A 19,621-nucleotide genomic window follows, 5' to 3' on the forward strand; every position below is an offset into this window, starting at 1 on the left:
GTAATTTAACAATAGCACAGCTAGATAAGTGTCTTTCCTACATAACAATAGGCCTATCTAGAGTTTGCTTTGGCATTGGTTTGCATCTTAATCTATTAGCAAGACAATTAATGCTGCCGTACAACAGCGCTCTATTATATTTTATTGCTCCTGAATTGAATTGTTCCATTTTAGGTGGGATATTCTATTAGTCTTCTTTTTCAAAGATGCACACAGTCTCATAAAATGTTCAATCAAATCTTGAATGAATTTTGTAATAAGTAGTGGTATAGCAGTATATCTGGTTATGTTGGCCATAAAAACTGTGACCCCTCACATCAAAACTTTTCTACGCCTCACCACCATACTTGAAATTAAAAGGACACATGGCTTTAAGACGTGTTTATTCAACCATCAGAAACTCACACACTCACTTGTGCCTTCAGCAGTTGCACACAATAAATTACACACTCACATTAGGAAGTATGCAAGCAGACCTTTATGGACTACTTGGGATATTGGCAAGCAGTTAACCTTGATTTGTTGCTGTAAATGGCTATTAGACTGTTTTTGTTGAGCACCATGTTAACAAGCAGATTTGAGAGGATAGCGCTGATGCCTCTACTGGATATCGAGCTGTGGTCTGTGTGCGGACGGTTGCCGGGGGCTGCAGGTTCACTTCTTGTCCTTTGTGCTCTTTTGCTCTGCAGCTTCGGGTTTGGCCACTTTCTCCTCGTCCTTCTCCTTTTTGGTGTCGGCTTTGTCGTCTGGCTTTGGAGCAGCCTTGTCGTCTTTGTCGTCAGCTTTGTCCTCTTTCTTGGCATCAGCTTTGTCTTCTTTCTCTTCGCTCTTTTTTGCTTCTTCCTTATCCTCTTTTGCCTCCTCTTCTTTGTCGGCAGCTCCCTCTGTCTTTTCCTCCTCTTGTGCTTCTTGTTTGACTTCAGTCTCCTCTTTCTCCCCTTTGTCCTCTTCCTCCTCCTTCTCCTCAGCAGCCTCTGTCACCTCCTCCTTTTGCTCCTCCTCATCACCACCTGTATCAATAGATAAGTTTTATTAATTGTTATCAAAACCTTACCAATTCATATTTATTTATTTATTCTTATAGCAAATTATTTAAAAAATGCACCAACCCTCTTCCTCGGTCTTAGCCTCTTCCTCTCCCTCCTTTGCCTCCTCTTCGTCTTCTTTCTCTTTATCAACTTCCTCCTCTCCTCCTTCTTCCTCCTCCTTCTCCTCCTCCTTCTCCTCTTCCTCCTCTTTTTCCTCTGTCTCCTCTCCTCCCTCCTCTTCCTTCTCTGCCTCCTCCTCCTCCTTCACCTCTTCTGCCTCCTCCTCTCCTGCCTGCTCCTCCTCCTCCTCCTCTGGTGGGCTGGCCTCTGCCGGCTGGGCGTGACTGGCGGAGATGAGTCCCTCGGTGGTGCTGACGCTGGAGCTGAGCAGGCGCGATGTCATCAGGTAGGAGGTGCCAGAGCTCAGGCTGGAGAAGACGGGTCGGGCGAAGGAGGGCGCTGACAAACTGTGGCCGTACAAAGAGGACACTCCCCCGGCCACTCCCACGCTGAAGCGAGACTCCTCCCCTTCCAGCAGCTTTCTGTACAGGTTGGTGGAAAGACAGGTGAGGAGCGGTACAGCAGAAAAGATGTTAAGTTTTGGTGGCCATCTATGGATACTTAACACCGAATAGGGTTTTATCTTAGAATATTCACTAAAATAAAAGTGACATCAACATCAGACCATTATACATTTAAATTACCCAACCATCAGTTCTCATTAAAAGGTCAGCAAATACTAGTTACATTTGAATTTTAAAGCACCCCTTGACTTCACCTTAAATAACATCATGAATAACTTCAAACTCCTGTTTTATGATCAGGGGTTTATGCAACATTTCAACATGCGATTGAAACAAATATTACGTCTTTGATGCCTCTGATTCTTTGATTTTTTTTAGAAAGTGATCTTCTTTTTTACTGTTATATATTTATCTTTTGTCTTTTAATTAACAAACATTTCCTCCACACAGTGGAGTATTGAAAAAAAGGAAAAAATAAAACAAACAAACAAAAACAAACTGTATCTGATTTCTTTCTTTTTTTACTGTTATATATTTATTTTTTATTTTTCAATTAACAAACATAAAAATTTCCTCCACACTCAGCGGAGTATCAAAAAAAAGGGGGAAAAATAATACAAACAAACAAAAAGAAACTATATCTGATTTCTGATCAGATGGTTGTTTCTCACCTGTATGCAGCTATTTCAATGTCCAGCGCCATCTTGACGTTCAGGAGGTCCTGATACTCCTTCAGGTAACGGGCCATTTCCTGTTTGGTTCCCCTCAGCTCGCCCTCCAGCTCTCCAATGGTGTCCTGAAATAAAAGATGAAGTATAGAGTTTTCTAAGACACAGACATATAAATTCATATCACACACACATCATAGTATTATGCACTTTCAACAGCACTGCTGACCTGCATGGCTGCTATCTCAGCACTCTGTTTCTCCTCCATCTCATGCAGCTGTTTCTCCAGGGACTCGTTGAGGCCTCTGCACGCATCGATCTCCAGCAGACGGGTCTGGAGCTGACGTCGGTACTCTCCCGCCTCATCCTTGGAGCTTCTCACGGCGTCGCTGTGCTGGGCCACGGTTTCGGTCAGGGAGCCCACCTTCCCCCTGAACCACTCCTCAGCTGCCTGCATGTTCCTCGCCGCCAGCCTCTCATACTGGGACCGGATATCCCTGAGAGCCCCAGAGAGATCCGGAGTGGCGGCCTCAGACTCCACAGCCATCTGGACGCCTAGCTGGACTTGGGCCTGAAGCTCGGCCACCTCGCTTTCATGAATCCTCTTGAGGAAGGCCAGCTCCTCCAGCAGAGTTTCAACGCTCTTCTCCAGTTCAGCCTTAGCTAAGGCAGCCTGGTCGGCCTCACCACGGGTCTCCATCAGCCTGCCTTCAGCCTCCTCACGGGCCAGCACCTCCTCCTCGTATCGAGCCTGCAAGGCACTCAGGGTTTGCTCCAGTCGTTCTCTCTGGCCCAGGACAGCCTGTTGCTCTGCCCTGGCCTCCTCCATAGCTGCTCTCAGGGAGCGGGCCTCTTGCTCGTACAGCGCTCTCAGACGGGATGGCTCAGCGTGCCTCTGCCTCAGCAGCAGCAGCTCTGCTTCCAAAGCACGGTTCTGCTGTTCCAGCTCGCGCACTCTCTCAATGAAGCCAGCAAAGCGGTCGTTGAGCTCTTGCAGTTGGGAGCGCTCTTGGGTGCGTACGGCACGGAATTCAGAGCTGATCTGGGCCGCCTGGCTGAGCTCCAGTTCCAGGGAAGAGGCTGGTGAGGAGGAGGAGAGCAGCACTCGGCCGGGAGAAGAGTACTGCAGACGAGAGGAGGACATTGGGGAGGCATGGGAAGAGTAGACGGAGTGGGTTCTCCCTCTGGTAACCACACGAGGGGGAGCTTCGACATACCAGCGTCTATACGACGAGGTGGAATAGTAGGGGTCATATCCGATGCTACTCATGGCTGAGTTGTGGGAGGACTGGCTGCTCTCCCTCTCCTCAGTGTGTGTGTATGTGTGTGTGTGTGTGTGTGTGCGGAGGTGTATGGAGGGCTCAGGTTTAAGCCTCGACTGCTTGCTGCTGCAGCAGCCGGAGCTTTTATAGTAGGACAGGGAGCTCTGACGCAAGCGCTTTCCCCAAACTCTGACAATGCAGGCTCGATAGGCTTATACTGCAACAGCAAGAATTGAAACGGAGAAGAACCATGGGAATGAGTGTTGGAGGGAAATAAATGAGGATTAAAGATGGAAACAAGACAAATGACAGGAGGGAAGAGGAGACAAAATTACATGCATATTAAGTTATAACTCTATATGATCCTGTTTATGTTGTCCTGTCTTTGGCATTGACAAATAATACAGATTTATCACAGTTTGCTGAACAGGGCAACAGAAACATTGATGCATCTAAAACCATAGAAACAGCACATTGCCAGTTTTAACATCAAACCTGAACCCTGACCTTGATCTGACCTCAATCACTGCAGCACTACAAACAGATTCTGATGCATTTCTTTAGGAGTTCTAGTTTACATATTATGAAGAGTGAAAAACATGATTAAAACATACTTGTTGTGCTATTCTCACTGCAGGAGAGGGAGAGAGCAGAAAGAGAGGGAGAGAAAGGGGCTGTCCTGATTTTTTACAAGTGTGACACAGCATCTCTCCCTCTGGCGGAGAGCAGAACTACATTCATGACCTCAAAAGACCTGCAATGATAAAATCCCACCCAAACAGAAGGTGACATGCTATAGTGAACAGCAGGCAAACCAGTGTAACTGACACTGAACTCATTTTACAATAAGAAAGAGATCACAAATACATTGGATCAGTGTTGACCGTGTAGAAACTTAAAGGTATATTTATCTGAATTCATCAGTATATAAAAAGTCTCTTCACGCCTCTGTGCCAGTGTCATAAGACATTAATGAAAAGTATATATATAATGGAGTACTGATGATATGACATGGTGGAGATCCAACATTATAGTTACTTTTTCCAAAGCATAAACTGTTCATATTATAATTTTTTTCTTCATAAAAGAGATTATTTTTAGAAGAAGATATAGAAGAAGTTTCCACTTCATCTTTTTGTCAGGTTGTTCCTAGACGCAAACAGTCCCTCTCATCTGCAGCAGTTACCCCAGCAGGTCAGTTATACAGTTGCTGACATATTTTACTTTCTTGGGTGTGTGTGTGTGTGTGTGTGTGTGTGTGCGTGTGTGCGTGTATCTGTGCAGGTACAGTATGCAGAGACTCGGTGTAAGGCAAGTTTATGTTGGCATATTCATCTCACTTTTGAGCTCCATGCATAAATGAAGTGTATTGCAGTGCTTTGCAGCAATTTCTGTGTGTTATGTGTGTTATGTGTGTATGTGCGTGTGTGTGTGTGTGTACGTATGATCCGATCAAGTAATTTGCCTATGCAGCAAAGGCCCCCACTATATGTACAGATGATGCTGTGCCCGTACAGTATAGGAGTGAGGCAGGCAGTGGGAGGTGGGGATCTTCTGTAGGAGCTGCATGGACTCTGCTGCAGGCTGAGTCATCGTAACAGCGGTGATCACACAATCTCCCCTGTGTACACTTTTTCCCACCCTAACAGCAGTCTGACAATCTGCACCAGGGCAATTTTTGGCAGACAAGAAGCTTACAGGACCGGGGGAAATGCAGAAAGCAGACTATTAAGTTCTCCTGCCAAACAAATTAACTCACTTTTAAGTGCTAATTTCCATGTTGTTGCTTGTTCTCTGAAGTTAACAAAAAAAAGTATCACATTATTTTAACATTTCCAATAACTTCCACTAACAAGGCTAAACTGCAGACAGCGCCACAGACCCAAGAAAAACAGCAACTCTGTAATGTAAGACAATCATAGTCCAACCTCAAGAGGCAATTAACTATTTTCCTCTTGGTGGTGATAGTGGTGACATTTAATATGGAGCTTTTTTAATATGAATTATTAATGCATTATTTAAAGATGCATTGATTTATTTTTGGTCCTAGGAGGTAGAAAAAACACCTTGAGAGTTGCAGATACAACCACTAGCAGACATAGAGGAAAATTAGCACTTACTATAACTTATAGTGATTGCAAGTTTAAAGCAGAAGTAAGTGGTCCGGTCGTTTTCGCTAATGCTGCGTTCCAGGCAGGCTTTTGAAATCGTAAATTACAGCTTCAAGTCACAACTTACGACTTCTGTAGCGTTCCAGGCAACCCACTCGTGTTTTTCCGACCTGTTTTACCGGTGAAAGTCACTATAACGGCCACTCGTAACTTCCGACCGGTGAACTCGTACCAGATCGAACTGGTACGACTTCACGGTCGGAAAAATACGAGTTTCCTTGAACGCACCATAACAGTCCTTGTCGCTACGTCACCACATTCACGGCGTCCCTTGGCTGCACACACAGCCCTGCATGCCGTTCTCTCTCCTCATTGGATAAAAACTGTAGGATACGATAAATGTTTTCTCCTCGACTCAGAGCAGAGCAGAGTGACTGACAGACCCGTGTTTCAGACCAAACACTCTATGTAAGTGATTGCTGTCGGAAGATATAACTATTTAAGACTTATATTAACACAAATATATCACTTACTTCTGCTTTAATATTCATTTATCTAAACTTTGTTATGACCTCCACTGAGCCACGGCTCTAAAGCTGCCAGATGTCTAGTTGTATGTTCCCCTGCCACTGTATAAGCTTGGCTGTCTGTATGATGCTGCATGGGCATGTAGTACAAAGTGAAGTATAATAAAGCAAATGGCCACAATACCAAAACAATGATCTCAAACAGGCTAAATGGCTATATAAAGTGGAGGAGCTCAGAATTAATGTCACAAAATGTCAACATTAATACTGTTTATATTCATTTTATTAAGATCAACCCCAAAACCACAATGGGCCTGTCACATATAGGAAGCACTGTTGGTTCCTACTTTGCACAATACAATGGCATATCCCCTTTTTGTGATCATATGATGCAGGCTCACCTCCGGCCTGTAGTTTAGTAATTTCCTATTTGTGGGCTATATTGTATTTATTTCTATGAACCATAATTTGATTCAGAAGAGGCAATGTGTGTTGACTTTACTTGACAGCTCAGCTCAGCTTTGGCTCGTGGCTTACAGTTTCCAAGCTTTGTCAGCACTTTATCTCTGCCCTTTAAGTTTCAGTGCACTTCTGCATCCCCACATCACGTTTCATGAATGATATACTGCAGAATATTTGGCTTAAATGTCTTGTTGGGATATAATATTCCCAGCAGGATGGAACAGTGGACAGTTCTCAGAACAAGACTCAACAGAAACAATAACTTGAATAATGCTGTATGATAATCTAATAATATGATGTAGGGCCACTGAGACAGGACATTTTGATCCCTTGGGTTTGCAGTCTGCCATTTGCCTGTACCTTGTATAAAACTACTGAAACAAATACCATACTGTATGTGCTCTGCATTTAATATTTACTGACTAAAACCTCAGTCTTTATGTCATAAAATGACATGGCTTAATCAATATGACTGACAAGTATGGTGCATGAGAGAAAGTACTGTATTTGTGTAACTGGTACTAGAGCAACTCCTAGAGGTGATGGGCAGAAATAACACTTTAAAAATTCCTTTATGTCCCATTTCAAAGATTTCAATGGCTTTTTCTTAATGATTAAGAAATGATATTATTTTTTACTCCAGCACTTAATTTTTAATATGAATAATAATTATTTGTATTGGTAATAGCAGTAACAGAATAAGTAGCCTAGTGTAGAAGCAGCTGTGGTTTCAGTTGTTGGCAGTGGCAGCTCCATGTACAGTAAGAAAAGCACTTAGATAAGTGCGTACAATATGCAGCTGTTAAATCAGTTGTGCTTTGGCAACATGTTGCTCGTTGATTTTCTCCTCCCACAGTTGTGAAACTGAGTTGACCTATAGGAACAATGCCTTGTTATCGCACATAACAACTACCCTCTGAACAAGGGTAATATTTACTAAAAATATGACATCTTAACACTGTAGTGACCTGCAGCGTCTCTCTCAAGTACTGAAACTGCCTATGTGAGAGTGAGGTGCCTTTTTGCAGCCAACTCTGATCTTTACACTTTTGTTCCACAGATCTCAGTTTAAAAGTCATGTTGCTATTTTGGCTTAATATCTGACCTCTGGCCTTCCAAGCCACCACATGTCCCTGCAGCCCACCAGAGGTCCGGCTGTATTGGCTGTGTCTGTGTGTCCATCAGTGTATCAGTGCCTCTCAGAGGTGGAGAGTAAAGGAGGCCTGTCTGCTATGCACCGCCACTATCCAGGCTGCTATAAAAAGAGTGTGGTATGCCGGCCCCGGCCTCACTGTTGTCAGCCAGTGTGTGTGCACAGCTTAGAAGGGCTGAGGGTCCTGTGTTTGGTTTAAGGTAAAACCACAGAGAAACACTGTAAGCATGTCCAAGTATCGTTTGGTTATCGTGCGCCACGGCGAGAGCTCCTGGAACCAGGAGAACCGTTTCTGCGGCTGGTTCGATGCTGACCTCAGTGAGAAGGGTCTGGAGGAGGCTAAGCGTGGAGCCGTGGCCATCAAGGAGGCTGGCATGAAGTTCGACGTGTGCTACACCTCCGTGCTGAAGCGTGCCATCAAGACCCTGTGGACCATCATGGAGGGCACAGACCAGATGTGGGTGCCCGTGATCCGTACCTGGCGCCTGAATGAGCGCCACTACGGAGGCCTCACCGGTCTCAACAAGGCCGAGACAGCTGAAAAGCACGGTGAGGAGCAGGTGAAGATCTGGCGTCGTTCATTTGACATCCCACCCCCAGTCATGGACAAGGACCATGCTTACCACAAAATCATCAGTGAGGTGAGAGAACTCAAAATAAAGGAAAATAACATCTCTAAGAACTAAGATATAATGGGATTTTTTTCTTTATTATAATTTCCTAAAGAGCAGTTTCAACCAATTAAATGAATACCATGCAGCAACCAGTAGCACAAATTCATTTTGTTGAGCAAACTTTACTCAACTGTCTCATCCCTCAGTTGTGTAACTCCTGTGTTGTGGGTGTAAACTAACTTCTGCTATTCTTTCTACCTCCAGTCCCGGCGCTACAAGGGCCTGAAGGCCGGCGAGCTGCCCACATGTGAGTCACTGAAGGACACCATCGCCCGTGCCCTGCCTTTCTGGAACGATGTCATTGCTCCTGAAATCAAAGCCGGGAAGAACGTTATCATCGCTGCCCACGGCAACAGCCTCCGTGGCATCGTCAAGCACTTGGAGGGTGAGCTTTGCAATCAGCAGGCGGACGATTACAAACACAGTGGAGAAAGTGCTGCAGTGTTAGATTGACGTAAATACTGTCTGAAGCCAGAAAATTGCACTGAATTAACCAAAATGGTTTTGAATGCAGCTTTAATCACATTTGCATACTAGACCAAGACTTAGATAATCAGCCAGACACACACACACACAGTTGTGGATTACAGTGTGTAAAAATAGCTTGCTGGGACTCTCACCGCAGCTCAGGGACAGGGGAGAGGGTCATGAGCCTGGTTCCCATTACAGTCACGACCTTTATGTAGAAAGGTTGTACTTTTTCAAGGAGCGTTCAGACATGGATAAGGTAGTCATACAGCCAGAGTGCTTCAAGGTCAAAAGTAAATGTCAGACAGGAATGGTATACTGTAGGTGTCAGGGCGAAGGATGAGAGAGAGACAAGAAGTAGATCAAGTTTCTTATACTGTATGTTACAAATTGCTGTAACCGAAATAACTTAAAATACAATCAGACAGAAAGAGAACCTGCTGAAAGCTTTTATTATGCAAGACCAGTGTCCTTCCTGTATGCCGAGCTAGGCTCCAGACACTTTTATAATGTATCAATTACATTCCATCTGTTCTGTGTGCTGATCTGCATGTCTGCCCGTCTGCTTCATCCACCTGTCTCTGTACTGTAGGTATGTCTGATGCAGCCATCATGGAGCTGAACCTGCCCACAGGAATCCCAATTGTGTACGAGCTGGACGAGCACCTGAAGCCCACTAAGCCCATGGCTTTCCTCGGCGACGCAGAAACCGTGAAGAAGGCCATGGAGGCTGTTGCTGCCCAGGGCAAAGCCAAGAAGTAAACCCACTTTGGAGGTTCCACGAGGAGGCAAAATAAAAACAGACTGTTCCCCCAACTTCAGTGTCCTTCAACCTTTCGTCCTACCCATTTATCCATCCTTGTTGTCCATTCCAACCGGGGAAAACTTTAATGGTTCTTTTGGAGTCGGGCCATTGTCAGCACATTAACCTTGTTTGTTTAAATGACAGACAGAGGAATGACCTGTCAATTCAAACAGACAGCTCCGGCCTCACATTTTGAGGCAGCCACACATCACTCAGCCCTTTTAAATTGTGATCAAGCCCTATTTTGAGGGCTTCACCACCCTGGCACAACCAATAAAGAAACCATGTTTTTATGTGGGCCTCTGTGTAATTCTTCTCCTTATCTTCTCATCTCGCGTCTCCCCCTTTCCCCCTTTTCTTTGCTAAAATTACATTGTCATCCTTGTTTCTTATTCCTATTCTTCTTCTGCTTCCCGTTTGGAAATCAGTAGTTTCAGCAAAGCGCAAAGGTGCTGTGAAATCTTATCCAGGAGGTAGAGAGAGAGAGATACAGCAGGAAGAGGAGGGGAAAGTAGGGGAGGGAGAGACACATGCAGTCTGAGAGATAAGTCATTGGGTTCATCTGGCAGCATTCCCATGATGCAGGGGAAAGGCTTGTCTGAGTTTTAGCCTTTAGATGAGATAGAGAAACCGTTGTGCAAGATACAAAGCAAACAAACATTAATGTCCTTATATGACCCACAGACAGATGACAGATGAGAGGATAAACCTTACATAAGGGAGGGCAGGATAATAAAAACCACACCGTATTGTATGCTTCACTACAAATAGTATTGTCCCTAGCAGTGTTTGGCTCCATTTGTCCCCTTTGAGTAAGCATCACTGCAAATCAATACCAATTATTCTAAGCCATTAACTTTTTCTATGAAGAAGCACGTCTGTCCTGTCAGGAGTGAGGTCTATGCCCCTTTTGCAGGACATTAGGGGTCACTGAGTGGGTTGATGAGCAGCATTCAAATTCAATATTCAATACATTTCCAGGCTTTAAAAATCTGTCATTGAGAACAGAAGTTGTTCTGGTGGCTTAGTGATGTAACACCATATTTTTTGAGACATTTTGCACAGTTTTTTCCTTTAATTTGTCATTTGTATGTTAATGCAGTTAGCACTTCATTCCAATTACTTTAGGGAGGACGCATAAACGTTTCTTGAAGACATTTAGATAATTATTTTTAGCTATTAGCTATTAGACACACATTGAGACTGAACTCTGAAGCTGTACTTTGGCAAAGCAGTGCATTGAGTTGTATGCTAACAACTTAACAATGACAATATTGCAATGTATATTGTTTACAAATAATAATATCCATGTATCTTACAGACTTCTAAAGTCTTTGAGGACCAACTTTGTAGCATGCAGCCGTCACATCCTACCTTCCTTTGACTTGAAATGAAACACTAACAAATGGACAAATTCACATACAGCAGGTTTAATTCAGGATTGTTGTAGTGTTAGTTATTACCACATTATTGTTCTAAATATTTAACATGTTACATTACATTTAGTAACGTACACACAGTATCAAAAACAAGCAGGGCTGCAGAGAAAAACTCAAGGATAAAAACTGAGATTTGCATCTGATATTGTCATGCCATCTAATGGCCACTAAAAACAACACCAGCTAAGTGTGAGTCATTGTGTTAGGGTAGTTTTAAACCAGTTTCATTATTGAAATTGAAATGTCTGAGGGCACGGGTCTAAGGTTTTGGAGTGTAAACATTGACAAAATACAGTAATCACTACTGTATTGGAATTGTTTCACATTTGCATCATCTGCTGCAATAATTGTCCACTCAAGCAGTCCACAGGTAGAGATCCCGAACTGTCATGTGAGGCATTTTCCACAGCCTCAGTGCTTCCATTTGACAGGTCATTATTACAGCAGTTCAAATTTAAAGTCACGATTAAAGTTAAAAATAACAGCCTCCTCATTATCCCTTAAAAAGAAAGGCGTCTGAGGTGGCAAACTGGCACTGTACTGTAATCAGATGAAGTGTCTTCCGTCGTGTGCAAGCTTTGATGTTGAGCTGGATGCTTGTTGCAGTCAACGTTCAAACAGGTTTAGGAGCTCAGTTGTGGCTTCAGTCAGAGGTGTTTTGATCAGCAGCACTTTTAGCAGCAGTCTGCCTCTTGAAGTGTTTGAAGAAGCTCGGCATAGATGCTATCTTGTATGGATTTTTCTTGTACGTGACTGCTTTCTTGGTTTCTGCGTTTGACACAAAAACGTACTCTGCAGCGCTTGTCACATTCTTTTCTATGTTGTTGATCAGATCCCCCTGATAGAAGAAAAAAAACATCACAGATAAGCTCTTATTCATCCCTCGATGTTGATATCAGTTCTTTACATCCACAAATTAAGTATATTCCTTAATGTCCTTTGAGGCAGCATTTTTACCTGAATCTCTATCATCGTGGCAGTGTCAGAAATTATTTCATGCATCTCTTTGATGCTGGACTCGAGGCAGAGGATATCCAGATAACGAGATTCGATCTCACTCAGTGCATTACTTGAAATTTGAGCGTTACAGTTGATCTGTGAATGAAAAAAAATCCAAGATTCACATGTCATTATTATAATAATGATGGTAATAAGATCACATCATTACGTATAACACACAAGCAATGAATACAATAATATGTACGTGATTAACAACAAAAACAAAACAGTAGGTTTCATTTGTGGCCCAGAGTTTTATGGAATTTTACTGACATCAGATCTGAAGATGGCAGGATTGTCACTGTGCAGCATCACCTCCAACTCTTCATCAGTTATCACTTTACCCACTGAAATAGATTAAAAACATGGCATATGCATCTTAAAAGAAAAACATATCTGGTGATTCCATCAGTGACATTTCACGTACAAGTCAAGAGTACATAATGACTTGCACTTTCAAATATTGACCACATGATGGCGGAATTACTCCTCTACTCTTCTTTGTGGTTCTGCCAATTTCTGCAAAGCAAAATCGGTTAAGAATATTGTTGTAATATTGTTACTGGAGTAAACCAAAAACCTGTGTGTAATCAGAGGGTGAGATGTTGATCTTTATCTGTTTATGTGAATCAAATGACTGAAGAAAAACAGAGCTCGGCGAGATTATGCACAACATCTGAACCTGAAGTTCACTTACTGAAAAGACGGGGGGGTTAGACTACGTTCATGGATACTAGGGCTCAAACAAGGATCAAACTTTGCTATTCGAACAGAATTCAAATTATTTTCAAAATGAGAACATCGAAGGTGAAAACTGACGTTTGAATGTCGATGCAAATTAGCGTAGTGCATCATGACGTTCGGGGTAGTCAACATGTTGATAAAACTAACAATTTTGTTGTTGTTGTGCGCGATGTGGAGCTGCAGCTACAAATTTACAAGCAAGTTTTTTTAATAGCCTGTTTATTTGGCTGTAGCGGGTGCGCCCGATACGTGTTCCCACAAGTACACATTCTTTTTTTCTTTTTATCGATCGATCCGCGGACCACTTATGTGCCGATCACAGTTCAATTGTGATCCGCACCACTACTTATAATATTTCTATTTCCCTGCTTGAAGTTTTATATTGAGTTGGTAAAAATTAAGTGTGCTGCAAATGTTACATAACAGATTTGGTTGGAATGCCCTTTAGTGGACGCGGTACGTACTGTAATAATAAGCTAGGTGTATAATGAGCTAAAAAAAAAAAACATAAAAAATTTGAATATAATTTGAATAATTAACATAAGAAGCATTAGAAATTCAATTCTGATTTTGGGGGAAGATTGACAGCCCAAATGGATACAGACCCGTGCAAAATAGAGATGTTACACTCGAAGCAGACGGTTCAACACAGTAACAGTAACGATCTTTCAAAACAGGAGTATCGCGGCAAGATGTTTCAATGCCTCGCTTCACCATGCCAAAAATCACGTGACTCCCCAAATGAGGCTCCATTATGTCACACACATATCAATGCTGCGTTGTGGCGGATTAGAATTCAGGGCAGAGTTTTCAAACTCCGATAATGTGGGCACAATCTGAGTTTTTGCATGCGTTATTGCATTTTCACAAAGTGAGGTATAGGTAGGATTATTACATGATACTCCAAGACAATGTCAGAGGAATGTAGTCTAAATGGGTTTCAGAGCAGTACGCAGGACATCAGGCAATTTGAAGGTGGTGCCCGGGTTCATTGGTGTATATTAACTGGTTTTGATTATACACTCGCAATTTGCTTTGAGACTTATGTGGGAACCATCATAGTTAAACTCCTCCACTCTCTGAATTTTTTGTATTTCTATCAATGTTGCAAAAGCACATTTATTACATACAGCATATCATGATGGCACAATCAGAGATGCACGTAGAACCTTAATTATTAAACATAGACAACAGTGCTGAGTGTTGCATGACACCTGGCCCTATATTATTCTGTGCAATGTTGTAGGCTGACCAGCAGATGTTGCTATATTAAATTGTATCAAATGCTTCGAAACACTGAACCATTTCAACACAATTGCTTCATATTGATTCAGTGGTTGAGAAAGCTTCAGTTTCTCCATCGCTACCGTGCAACCGCTCTTTATCTTTTCTGAATTTGATTGATTGTTTTAAAATGACCTGAATTGTTTTAAATGGAGCAGGCTGAGACTATAGAATAAATATAAACACAAATTATAAACATAACCATTTTTTATACATTATAAATTAGCTTTAATTTCAAATTTGACAAGTGGGTGTAGTAACAGGCTATGAAAAACAAACTGATCCCTCTAAAAACTAGAAAAAGTGTTGACGTTGTAGTTATACTTTGTTTTTGGTAACTCACCGATCTTCAGTTGTCTTTGAAGTTGTGATTTGCTTTTCTCTCTGAATGACATCTGTGCTTCATGGTAACCCCGCATGACGTCAGCAAACCACTGAGACAGGTGTGAGTGCTGGTGAAAAAAAAGTCACATTACTGAGCCAGAGATGAAAAGAAACTAACTGAAATATCTTAGAGAAACCACTAGGATTTTATATTTCTGAAGGATGTGAATACATAAAATTAAGAGATAACCATCACTGTGCACCTGGCTCATTGCGCTTAACAGTCACAAACAAACCTGATTCTTCACTATACGCTTGATCACTGAGCGACTTTCACCATCTTTATCCGCAGGCAAATCTTTCTGCATTGCTGAAAAACAGAGCACGAGACAGAGCCATGATACATTCTCAATTAAAACTCAGACCCTCATCACCATGTAATGGCAAAAAAACATCTTGGCAAATCAGTTTGCTAATGAAATCCATTCACAGTATCAGGTGAAGTGTTTTGCTGCTCTGCAACACTGACGGCCAGCAGCAGAGTGGAGTGCAGCAGCCCTCTGTTTCTACCCATTTGCAAGTGAAATGTTGCGTTAAGAGCTACACCGACCCAGAAACAGAGTGTGCGGTTTAGTCCCTCTTCATTGTCACAAAACACTGATGGTCCAAAGCCACGTGCCTTTCAAAATAAAAGACCTACATGAAAAACTGTTGCATTCTCACTAATTGTGTTAGCCAGATATCCGAAAAACAAAAACAAACTCAAAGCAATGACTCAAAGAAAAAAAAGAAATATTTATCTCCACTTACAGTTTAACTTTGCTTGGACCAAGCTGGTGTTCCTCTTGATCTCATCGTTCAGCAGCTCCAGCTTGTCTTTATCTTCTATGACACAATAAGTTCACTTCAAACTGGAATAATTAAAATTATAGATGATACGATCTAAAGACTAGTTTTTGCATGAATTGTGCTTTTGTCTAATACGTAGATGGATTGAGTTCGGTAAAACACCACTGTAGGTTCTCGTTTTCTATACAGAACACATAAATAACCGTTTCCTATTAGCGTACAGAATACACAGTGCAGTCTACAAACAGACATAAGTTGTGTTTTATTTGTCAAAGGCTGCTGAGCCTACATGTTTCTGTTGTTCTGTTTGTTTTCTCAGTGTTATGTGCCCTGAAGGAGACAGATCTCTGATAGAAACATGGAGCAGTAGTTCAAGTATCAATTCTATTACTTTGAAAACTTTATTTATCATCATGCAGGTAACACTAATATCATCCATTGCTAGTCTGAATTAGTATTTCTGAGCTCTGTACTTACTCTTGTCATGGACTGGAGAGGAGAGGATGGCGACATGTTTACTCTGCACCTCTTTTGCTTGACAGGAGATGTTTTCAATAAGGCTTTTCACCTCCCCCACCTACACACACAAATACACTATCATTCACTATTTGGAAACAGGACCAGACCATAAAAAAGGACACACATGCAAGCTTTGAGAAGTTTACCGTTTTGAAAAAATCCTCCATGTTGATTTTGCTCTGTGATGTATTTGTCATATTATCCCGGTGCTGGAAAAAAAGAAGTTTATTACCTATAAACTCCAACAGTTGCTCCACAGAAACAGTCCTTTTTTAAAATTCCCTATAGTTATCTTTTAAAGCTAAAAATCGATACAAAGGCGCATATTTAATACGCAGATAGGGTAAGAAACATTAGCTGGATGTTATGGCCATTTTCCTCGTTCAGGTGACCGAGGGGAAGTCTGTAAACCAAACACCTGCTGCTGTTTAAACACTCTATAACAGTCACCTTCCACGTTTACTCATAACAACAAGTAGGCTAAAGATAAAAACAACCTCTAACGGACATTTCTGCTGCTTTCGATATCAGCGATAAGACTCGACCTCTACCTGCCGTGTTTCCTCTGATGGTTTGGCCTCAGCGCACCTCTATGATAAAGAGCGCGCACACGCAGGCGCGTTACCGAGATAGAAAAAAGAGGAAGAAAAAAAACACTCCAGCAAACAAAGAGCCTGCTCAACCACCTGTGTGTTGAAACGTTGAAACTACAGACAGGACAGGCTACAACCTACAACACGGAGCAAGGTGAGACGGTGACACCTGTTCATTGTGTCAGACATGCAGCCGGGGGGAGGTTTTCCTCGCGAGACAAACGTTTTTTTTTGTTTTTTTTTTACGAGACAAACGGTCGTCTGCGTTTACCGTGCTTCAAAACTTTATGTGACGTAGCCTACATGTGGTGTTACAGCGTACCAGAGGGCGGCGCTGTAAACAACAAATCACCGATTCTCCATGCACTATATACCCAAATGCATACATGTCTTAATTTTTTTTTTAAATTTACATTTATTTATAAAGGCAATCTCGCCGAGACAGGTCGTCTTATTCTCCAGAGAGACTTGTTAGGCTACTTTGTGTGTCTAAACAGCAATTAGTTACAGATAGACATTATGGCCTTGAAAGCACCAAGTGGAGTCAGATCACTATGAGAAACTAAAAACAAGAACACATTTTCAAAGATTATTATTTTTCCATTGTTCTTTGAATAAGTTTAGTTTAGTTTTAGTTTTTTTTTTCAGATGTTATAGTGCAAACCACTGAGATAACTGTGGCCTAATAATATATAATAATAACCAGACATAATAACGAAAGACAATTTATTCCTTAAGAGGAACCTAGTTTTAAGATTTCATCAATCGACATGCCCTATGGTGTTGATAATAGGCCACAGACTCAATGGGGGGTTAACTTGTGTGGATGTACTGTAATAAAGGGGAGGACTGCTGGCACCTTGTTTTTACTTCAGAAATATAATGCAGTACCACCATGTTTAATATCCACCCAAGTGAAACAGGTTTTTAACCTTGCAGGCAGGACACATTTGATCAGCTAGCCTTAAAGGTTGCTTTCACTTATCAGTACATCCTGTGAGGATTAACCTGGATCAACATGTGGGTAATAAAAGGAAAGATGGCCACCTTCCTTTGAGCTGTGCTGGTTTCAGGGCTTTTATGAATGCCGCCTTGCTAAGACACTTGAATAATCATCATTAGTGTTATCAGTGGCACTGGTGCTTCTTCTAATGTGTATGATTGGACAAAAAGGGCTTTTATTTTTGTGAGTAAAATCAGCCGTAATTCTGGACTATTCAGTGTTTGTTAGTCAGTGGGCAATGTCCCTGAAAAAGCAAACTAATTCAAAAACCTCATTAACCTCATTGTTGTGTTCTGTATTTCACAAGCTCCCTTGTGTATAGGATATGTTTTACAACTATATTCATTAGCACATTGAATTAAAAATATTTTTCTTGCTATAAACAGTTCTTGTTTGTCCTTTTTTTGTCCCGGCCCCCAAGATCACTAGTACTAAACAAAGCTGCAGGACCTGCAGGAACTACAAGTCCTCCATTTATTTCCACTTACAACTCTGCTGAAAACGTGAGGGTTACTGTAGTTCAGCATGGACTGTTGCAGTTTTATAGCACCACTGTATATATGCCTGTGCGTTTTGACTCATGATGTGTGGCCTATGAATTGATCGGCGTTTGTTCAGATTTTCTTATAAAGCACATACAGCTATATGCATTGCAAAGCATCTGAAATATCACAGTCTGTATTCTAATCTCCAATGTTGTACCACAGTTCTATGTATTTCCATGGACTTTCAAGATGAGCTCTGATGAAAAGCTCCAAATATATAATTATAAATGGTTACAGTCTCAAATGGATCCAAAGTGTATTTAAAAAATAAATTGTTCACAGAATGAGACATTTTCCAGGACCAATTCTAAGTCATTACTTTGCACTAAAAGCCCACCTGCATGTAAAATCAATTACTGTAAAAATGAAAGGAAGCAGCTTAATTTTCTATGCTAAAGCTAATGTCTCTATACTTCTGAGTCACAGCATATTTGACACACCCTTAATCACAGTAGGGTGGACACATCTGCATCAGGTAACATGAATAGCCTATTGAACAATAATAACAATATAAACAATAATAATACCATACCAACTTTATTTATAAAGCACTATAAAAACCCAATGGACCAAAGTGTTGTACAAAATTACACATGGAATTTACAATATATAATGATAATTATGATACCTACATACTGTATGCATCAGCTCTATGTGTTTTGGAATGAACAGATGTGAATGGATCTGTTTCCGTAACAGTATCCAATCAACTTGTATTGTGTCACAGGACATGGTGAGCTTTCCTCTGCCACTCCACAAATATGTAAATGAATCTGTGCGTGGAGACCTGCACCTGCCACCGCAGACAAAATCAATAACAGATCCTTCAGAGTCCTACGGCGTGGTCTTTTCACATGAGTGACATGCACAGCGAAAAGCACCCATGTCCAATCAGAGGTGCTGGTTTTCATAAATAATTCAGTGAGTCCTTGTGGTGGGCTAAAGGCCTTCTCTGTTTCTTGGCGCTCATAATGTTTTCCATTATTTTACCAAGGGCCACGAGTAAATTAGGATTACTTCTCTTACTTTTTATTTTGAATTTGGTATCATTTTTTGAAAATGCCACTGTCTCATTTTAACTAAATGACTACTGCACATTCTGGCTGTAATATCTCTGGCCGGTTATCAGGGTGGGGCAGGATGTTTGCTCAGACAGGCTGGCAGACAATAATCTTCCCCTCAAACACCTATTCATGCACTCTCTTTCTTTGTCTCTGTATCATTCCCAAAATACAAAATTGATGTAATTGACATATTTTGAATAAATGGTTATTTGTCTCAAAACTTGTAAATTCAAAACTTGTAGTTTTCAACTATATACATTACAACCATGCAAAATGTTTGGAATTCCTACATTAAAGCAGAAGTAAGCGATCCGGTCGTTTTGGCTAACTTTCTGTCAGCCGATGGAGTTAGCAGTCCCCGCCCGCATCCCTACGTCACCATATTCACGCGCATCCCTTGGCTGCACACACCCTATATGCTGTTCTCTCTCCTCATTGGATAAAGGTTGTAGGATACAAGGAAAGTTTTCTCCTCGGCTTACAGCAGAGCAGAGTGACTGACAGGCCCGTGTTTCAGACCAAACACACTGATTGTTGTCGGAAGATATAACTATTTAAGACTTATATTAACACAAA

At 41.6% G+C, this 19,621-nt stretch overlaps 3 protein-coding genes across 3 annotated transcripts; 1 reads left to right on the top strand and 2 right to left on the bottom strand.

Annotated features, from left to right (window-relative positions):
• Positions 1-366: 366 nt before the first annotated feature.
• Positions 367-3,709, bottom strand: nefla (neurofilament light chain a). Its single transcript, XM_085793625.1, has 4 exons — positions 2,450-3,709; positions 2,224-2,348; positions 1,110-1,570; positions 367-1,010 (listed from the first exon to the last, which is right to left on the bottom strand). The coding sequence occupies exons 1-4, from the start codon at positions 3,488-3,490 to the stop codon at positions 655-657; spliced, it is 1,983 nt and encodes a 660-aa protein (XP_085649751.1). The 5' UTR covers positions 3,491-3,709; the 3' UTR covers positions 367-654.
• Positions 3,710-7,872: 4,163 nt separating this feature from the next.
• Positions 7,873-9,975, top strand: pgam2 (phosphoglycerate mutase 2 (muscle)). The gene is made up of 3 exons (XM_085793626.1): positions 7,873-8,376; positions 8,614-8,794; positions 9,470-9,975. The coding sequence occupies exons 1-3, from the start codon at positions 7,963-7,965 to the stop codon at positions 9,637-9,639; spliced, it is 765 nt and encodes a 254-aa protein (XP_085649752.1). The 5' UTR covers positions 7,873-7,962; the 3' UTR covers positions 9,640-9,975.
• Positions 9,976-11,559: 1,584 nt separating this feature from the next.
• Positions 11,560-16,645, bottom strand: LOC146977392 (syntaxin-2-like). The gene is made up of 9 exons (XM_085792424.1): positions 16,392-16,645; positions 15,987-16,049; positions 15,799-15,898; positions 15,283-15,357; positions 14,769-14,842; positions 14,492-14,600; positions 12,394-12,467; positions 12,079-12,216; positions 11,560-11,959 (listed from the first exon to the last, which is right to left on the bottom strand). The coding sequence occupies exons 2-9, from the start codon at positions 16,035-16,037 to the stop codon at positions 11,765-11,767; spliced, it is 816 nt and encodes a 271-aa protein (XP_085648550.1). The 5' UTR covers positions 16,038-16,049; positions 16,392-16,645; the 3' UTR covers positions 11,560-11,764.
• Positions 16,646-19,621: the final 2,976 nt, after the last annotated feature.

The sequence above is a fragment of the Trachurus japonicus genome, chromosome 12 (genome assembly GCF_045865225.1).
Source record: "Trachurus japonicus isolate A0001 chromosome 12, Traja_1.0".
Taxonomy (NCBI): Eukaryota; Metazoa; Chordata; class Actinopteri; order Carangiformes; family Carangidae; genus Trachurus; species Trachurus japonicus.

What these genes read in the sequence shown, in the direction of transcription:
- nefla (XM_085793625.1), bottom strand. Translation starts at nt 3,490, where the DNA reads ATGAGTAGCATCGGATATGACCCCTACTATTCCACCTCGTCGTATAGA. An exon ending in CTGAGATAGCAGCCATGCAG is followed by an intron (nt 2,349 to 2,449) that starts GTCAGCAGTGCT and finishes CTTTTATTTCAG; the next exon opens with GACACCATTGGAGAGCTGGA. An exon ending in ATTGAAATAGCTGCATACAG is followed by an intron (nt 1,571 to 2,223) that starts GTGAGAAACAAC and finishes CAACCTGTACAG; the next exon opens with AAAGCTGCTGGAAGGGGAGG.
- LOC146977392 (XM_085792424.1), bottom strand. Translation starts at nt 16,037, where the DNA reads ATGACAAATACATCACAGAGCAAAATCAACATGGAGGATTTTTTCAAA. An exon ending in TGGAGGATTTTTTCAAAACG is followed by an intron (nt 15,899 to 15,986) that starts GTAAACTTCTCA and finishes TTGTGTGTGTAG; the next exon opens with GTGGGGGAGGTGAAAAGCCT. An exon ending in CCACGATGATAGAGATTCAG is followed by an intron (nt 11,960 to 12,078) that starts GTAAAAATGCTG and finishes TTCTTCTATCAG; the next exon opens with GGGGATCTGATCAACAACAT.
- pgam2 (XM_085793626.1), top strand. Translation starts at nt 7,963, where the DNA reads ATGTCCAAGTATCGTTTGGTTATCGTGCGCCACGGCGAGAGCTCCTGG. An exon ending in ACCACAAAATCATCAGTGAG is followed by an intron (nt 8,377 to 8,613) that starts GTGAGAGAACTC and finishes TTCTACCTCCAG; the next exon opens with TCCCGGCGCTACAAGGGCCT. An exon ending in CATCGTCAAGCACTTGGAGG is followed by an intron (nt 8,795 to 9,469) that starts GTGAGCTTTGCA and finishes TCTGTACTGTAG; the next exon opens with GTATGTCTGATGCAGCCATC.